Source organism: Nothobranchius furzeri, chromosome 9 (assembly GCF_043380555.1).
Source record: "Nothobranchius furzeri strain GRZ-AD chromosome 9, NfurGRZ-RIMD1, whole genome shotgun sequence".
NCBI lineage: Eukaryota > Metazoa > Chordata > Actinopteri > Cyprinodontiformes > Nothobranchiidae > Nothobranchius > Nothobranchius furzeri.
In genome coordinates, this window is record NC_091749.1 from 40,800,923 (window position 1) to 40,807,407 (window position 6,485).

Below are 6,485 nucleotides of genomic sequence, written 5' to 3' on the forward strand. Positions count from 1 at the left end.
AGTCAAATTGCCAAATTGTCAAATCCTAAATCTAAATCCAAAACCGAGAGCACCGAAGACTAATTATGACGAGTTTTACCAAAGAGCGAACGAGGAGAAGAGAATAGAATAAACTGTTTCCAGTCTACTCTTCCCTTGGACCTTCTCCTCGACCTAGAGCAGGAAGGCAGCTTTTAACAGCTGCCAAGTGATTTCTGATTCCAAGCAGCTGGGGCACCGGGAGACAGACGAGGCAAAGGCCTATGGGGCCATCTTGTGGCCGAAAAGGGGCACAGCACGTAACACCCACCCACTTAAGAGAATAAATGGGGGGTCTCAAAAGGGCCAACATTTATTCAAAGGAACGAGGTCTCCCGCTAGCTAAACACACAAAACACTAAACTAACTACCCCTGGATCTTCTCAAGGCGGGCAGATTAAACACGAAGTATCACGCTGTGCTGATCCCCAGCGCAGTGGAGTGTTCCCGAGATTAGGGATGCATCGATCCACATTTTTCCACTTCCGATCCGATACCTGAATTTGGATATCCACCGATACCGATATTATTTCGATACTAGAGGAATATTTGTTTTAATGTCATTATGATTATTATTATGGTTGATTTTATAAGGCTATAATAAACTCTTTTCTACAAGAATAATATGCAATTGTGAGAAAGCCCTACAAGTAAGAGCCCAGCACCATGTCCCAAAAGATAAGTTGAGATCAGTGAGGTCATAAAACAACTAATTGTCTATCCTAAAAAAAAAAAAAGCAACTAATGTTTCAAATTGAAATTTATTCAATTTCAAGGCAGGGTTACTGGACACAAGTGCAATATGCACAATCAAAGAAACAAACCCTTTCATTTGAACTAAACAGCCCAGGTCCAAATAATCACACTAGGCAGTTACACATTTTTAAAGTGTCAAATATGAAATGAAACGGGTAAACTTCCATAAAACTACTTCAAATAAAATAGAGGGCTGCTTTATCCAATCCCCACAAATTAAGTTCACTGTCTTTTGTAGCATCAAAAATGTAATTTTCAAGTATAAAATCACACTATCAAAAAAAAGTGCATCTGAAACAAATTCAGTAAGTCCTTGCTCATCTAGCAGTAAAAAATAAACTAAAGTTTTCAAATGTTAAACATTTTGAATTAAAGAAAAGTGCAATGTAAACAAACAGCAACAGTGTGCATCTGAAAAGTACAATTCAAGCATTGGAGATTTTGCACTGAAGGTGACCTAGATAAAGTTAACAATCTTGTCAGAGTCTGGAACTATTCTTGAAAAAAAAATGTAAATGCGTGAGATACTTAAACGTTGTTCATCTAATCTCACTTAAACAATGACAGGTTCTTTCTGAGGAATATAAGCATATCTGCTCTTTCTGCTGTCAGACGATTACTTTTTTCATCCACAATATTGGATGCTGTACTAAAGAGTCTTTCACTTTCAACACTCGTTGAAGGATCACTCAGGAACTTTACTGCAACAGCAGCAAGGAGAGGAAAGCGGGCATGGTTGTCTGCCCAGTACTGGAAAGGGCTGTCTAGCTCACCAATTGTTGGTTCTTTCAAGTACATTTGCATCTGGATAACTGCTGCCTGGGTACCTTGTGCAGGTTCATCGTGTTCCTCCAGAATTTTGTCATACAGACTTCTAAAGCTACTCTTACTTGTGGTAGGAGGAGAACTAGCATCCACATGAGCAACCTTTTCTGCTGGCTCTGGTTCTGGCTTCCTTGTCCCTGCTTTGTCAGCTGATGCCTTGGCCAGCGCTCGCTCCATCTCTTGCTTGAGGAGATTCTTTGCCGTCCTGGCAGCTTCTCCCCCAGTAAAGAATCTGACACAAAAAACAAAATGGGTTGAGTACAACTTTATTTGTTGCTCCTGCAAGAGCCTGGCCTGCCTGGATGCACACAGACCCATATAGATAATACACATTATATTTAAACTTAGACAATATTAATAATTAATGCATTAATAAAATATGCCTCACCTGTCCTTGTAACGAGCATCCAGTAGAGTCGCAACAGCGTAGAGGGATTCACTTTCGATGCTGCTGAATCGCCTGTTGACAGCTTGGAGGAGTGTGCTCTTCATTGTTTTGATGCCGCTGTCGGTACTGTTCTCTTCTGCTAGCAGACGTTTTAAAACAATGACGGCTGGGATAACGTCGGCTGCAGTGGAGGTCGCTGAGCTGATTTTCCTCGTCAACTCCTCGAACGGTTCCAGCACGGTCACAGTTTTTTCCAGTAAACCCCACTCGTTGGCTGATAAAGTTGCGGGTAAGTTGTGGTTGGCAGCATAAGCACAGAGAGCTTGCTTCTCAGTCAGAAGGCGCTTGACCATGTAGAAAGAGCTATTCCATCTTGTCTGGACGTCTTGAACGAGACGAGCTGGAGTGGACGTGGTTCCCGCTCCCTGCATTTCACGCTGCAGGTCTTCCAAGCGAGACTGCGCCAGTTGGGAATGCTTGAAATGTGCGACAATGTTTCGGCTGTTTGCTAATGCATCGCTAACACAGCGTTGCGACATCAGCCCTTCATGCACTACGAGCTGCAGCGTGTGAGCAAAACATCCCAGGCTAGGAACTGCCACGTCTTCCAAAGCGGCTTTCACGTAACTTGCGTTGTCCCGTAGAATGACGTGCACCTTTTCCAGAGGAATCCCCCAGTTATTTAGCATCTCTGCAATGGCGGCTGCGATTGTATCTCGGTTGTGTGAACCCCGGCACTTTTTGACCTGAAGCACCGCGCAACAGAGGTGATGTGTCCCGGAGTCAACTCAGTGCACTAAGACTTATCAGTGACATTGGGCAGACATCTGAAGTCCAAATATCTGTAGTGAAGCTCAGGGCTGGAACTCCTTTCAGCTTCCCGGCCAACTTGGCTGACACTCGGTTGTATAGTTCAGGTAGCGCTGTCTCTGATAAATATGTCCTGGAGGGTAAACTGTACCTTGGCTCCAAGTGTTCAATCAGGCTGCGAAATCCCTCATTTTCCACCACCGATAGCGGTTGGTCATCAAGTACAATGAAGTTGGGCAGCTTTTCTGTAATCCCCATGGCTTTAACGTTGTCTGCGGGGAGTTTACTTTGCTTCTTGAATGACTCCAGAAGCGATTCTTGGTGTCGCTTTTCTCCTTTCTGCCCCCTCGTTAAAAACTCCTCGTGCTCCCTCGGGTGGAGTTTTTTCAAATGTTTGATTAAATTAGTAGTGTTGAAAGTTGCGATGGAGGTTCCACCTCTTGGAACAACAGCTTTGCAAACATTGCACGTTGCTGTCTTGCTTTGCGGAGCTTCCAGAGTAAACTATTTCCACACAGCGGACATTTTGTGTATAAAGTTTGGCGCTGCTCATGCTAGCCAGCTACCTGTAACTGCTGTGAGCGGACTTCCTGAAAGGAGCCGCGTCATCTCTCTGTGCCTTCGGGGCACAGAGAGCGCCTCCCAGCCCGGGATGTCTTATTTAGACATTACACAAGACATATTTCTGGATCGGAAATTTGTGCAGGTTGGGTCGGAATTTTCCGATCCGTGATTTAAGTCCATATCGGAGCCCGCTTCCGATACTGGATCGGATCTGCCCCATCCCTACCCGAGATGTCAGCTTTCACAGACAAAACTAGCCTTATAGGAGGATCTGACATCTAAAAACAAAAAAACCCTACAAGGGAGCCTCATAATTAGGGCTGCACAATATATCGAAAAATTATCGTCATCGCGATAACAGGACGTGCGATAGGCCCATCGCAAAGCACATCAAAAACGGCGATAAATGTTTGGTTCAAACATTTCTATCCGTGTCATGCATCAAGTTTTTGTAAACCAGCTCTGTTTTTTACGCTGAAGTATTATTTGACCAATCAAATGTAGCCCTTCTGATATGCGGCCAATCAGATGGGTCCGTTCACGTAATACGCCCGCCCCCTACGTAGACCCTTACCCCAGAATTCCACTATCTCCGCTCCGCCCCCGCTTTCCACTGCCGCTCGCTTCCCTTGTTCATCATGCTGGCTCAGATTAACAAACGCACTTTGTGCTGAGGTTTCTGGAATCAGCTCTGCTTTCAAATGTGAATGTGAGTCCGCTCAGTGTCGTTAAGCAGCTGATAATAACCGGGCTGACTCCGACACGTGCCGGTGAACCAACCCATCGTTAGCCCCAGGCTCTGGTTAGCTTCCAGCTAAAAGGCTACAGCACTCTCCTCCCAGTCCCACCCTGCTAAAGAGGGCCTGGAAAAGTTCCCCCACACATCAAAGTGATTTTTCATTTATGAGCTTTTATAACCTTGTTATTCAGGATAGTTGATTTGCTGCTGCACATAAACTGTCAGTCACAAGCTCTGCTAGCCGGTTATCTTAAGAGGAGCTAGTTCAATTTGTTAGCTTGTTATCAGAATCATAGTTGCAGTTTCATCATCTGAGCTGCTTTTTAAGATCTAGGTAAACTTGTTCAATTTGGGGTTAAAAACAAACGTTTTCATATATTTTCCATGTAATTTTTTTGCCAGTTCCTCTTCTGAAAGGTAGACAATTTTTTTTCTCTTTCCCTCAGAAAATCTTAATAGTCTCCTAGTTTGGCCCAGCACAGTTCACTTCCCAATTGCAGCAACAGCCTTATATCATAACCACATAAGTGGAGACAGGGGCGGCTGGTGAAAAATATTTTTGGTGGGGCTGTGCTATTTTTTTTTTTAAACAAACTTGTGCTTTCTGAGCTTTGTGCACAACTTCACTATTTCCTGAATTAAGCACAGCTCTTTTATTTCCTGTCTTACATCATTGGACAAACTGATTAATCCAGGTGTGTCTGACTATTGGCACGCTGCCTTGCAGACCAAGGTTGAAAAATACTGCATTAAATTGCACATAAAATAACATGACCATATATGGTAAATAGGCAATGCAAGAGGCAAGTAACAAAAACATTTTGTTTAATTTCAACATTTGAGTGAACACCAAAAATTACGAGCAGGTCACTGTTACAGTAATGGTAGTAAACACCACTTAGACAAAATGCCAGAAATTTACACTGTTAAATATTTCTGGAGTGTTGTGCCAAGGTCAACTTTATACAAAGATCAAGTGGATGCATGTGTGTGTGTGTGTGTGTGTGTGTGTGTGTGTGTGTGTGTGTGATACCTCATTTGTACAGAAATTTTGCACTTCTGTCCTTCTGAGTGGCAAAGCTCTCGATGAGCTTTTTATTGAAGTCAGGAATGTTTGTGACAAGCTTTTTTTTCCCTGGAGAGCATGGCAAGAGCATTCAGCCCATCCTGTGTCATGGTGTTCCTCAAGGAAAGTCTTAATCCTCTTTAAAGTAGAAAAGCACCTTTCTGATTCGGCTGTGGTCATGGGTGTGGTGACAAGAATCTTCTTTTGCATGGCTCAGGATGGTGTGAAAAACCTGTCATATGATAAATAAAAAACAACAGATAAGTACAAAGGAAACACTTTCATAGGAAATAATGTCATCAGTATCCTCTTACAAATGTCATATTTCCCAGTTTTTGGGACAATAAAACATTTCTGATTCTCAGTCAGATGTTTTTACCTCAAATGTAAAAACATCTGATTCTCAATCAGATGTTTTTACCTCAAATGTACGTGGACTGGTGCTGTCTATTGGAGCTGCCATAGTGTGGCTTCTACATATTCATGTCTATGTCAGCTGTGACCCAGCAATGACCCAACCCAGCTTGTGGAGCAAACAAGCGCCTTTCAGGCAAAACTAAACATGTTCACAACTGACTTGACTGATGAAAGAATGCTACATTTTCCCACACTCCGTAAAGCCACCTCTCCTCCGAAAGTCACGGCAGAAATGACTGGTTTAGTCGCGAAACTCAAGGACAACTTCACCAGTCGCCTGGAGGATCTGTCACTTCCAACAGAGGCGATGCAATTAACGAAAGATCCATTTGCTGCCATCGCTGAGGAAACATTGTCCATCAAAGCTAAGAAAGTGGTCTCTTCTATCGATGAGGGACAGTTCCTGCTGGAGTTGGTGGACATGCAGTCATCACTTACGATGCCACAAGAGCTGCGCACAAATGGCCCCGCTAAGTTTTGGAGCAAGATCAATGCCCATCAGTTCCCAAACCTCAGAAATGTAGCTGTGACTGTTCTCAGTATGTTTGGATCCACCTATATTTGTGAATCCAGCTTTTCCCATATGAATGCAATCAAAACAAACCTGCGCTCCTTTCTCACTGACTCCTTTCTGCACTACTGTCTGCGCATTGCACTCAGCTCCTATGAGCCAAATATTCCATTTCTTGTTCAAAACAAAAAGTGCCACCTCTCGCACTAAAGTTGCAAGAATAACGGTCAAGCTATGGTTATTGTAAATGTTTATTTAGTAGCTGCGACTGAGTTATTGGAGGTTAATAAAACAAATGTTTGTATTACCAGCTCTGCAGCTGGTAAATTAATACAGATCATTAAAGCAATAAAAGACATTGTGCATTGCTTTTTTTTTTTGTCGTTGTATT

At 43.1% G+C, this 6,485-nt stretch overlaps 1 protein-coding gene across 1 annotated transcript; it reads right to left on the minus strand.

Moving 5' to 3' along the window:
• Window positions 1-1,199: 1,199 nt before the first annotated feature.
• Window positions 1,200-3,055, minus strand: LOC139071641 (zinc finger BED domain-containing protein 4-like). The gene is made up of 4 exons (XM_070554430.1): window positions 2,813-3,055; window positions 1,988-2,733; window positions 1,395-1,831; window positions 1,200-1,231 (listed from the first exon to the last, which is right to left on the minus strand). The coding sequence occupies exons 1-4, from the start codon at window positions 3,053-3,055 to the stop codon at window positions 1,200-1,202; spliced, it is 1,458 nt and encodes a 485-aa protein (XP_070410531.1).
• Window positions 3,056-6,485: the final 3,430 nt, after the last annotated feature.

Coding starts and splice junctions, on each gene's coding strand:
- LOC139071641 (XM_070554430.1), bottom strand. CDS start 3,055: ATGGGGATTACAGAAAAGCTGCCCAACTTCATTGTACTTGATGACCAA. Junction 2,734..2,812: donor CAGATATTTGGACTTCAGAT/GTCTGCCCAATG, acceptor GCGGTGCTTCAG/GTCAAAAAGTGCCGGGGTTC. Junction 1,832..1,987: donor GATGCTCGTTACAAGGACAG/GTGAGGCATATT, acceptor TTTTTGTGTCAG/ATTCTTTACTGGGGGAGAAG.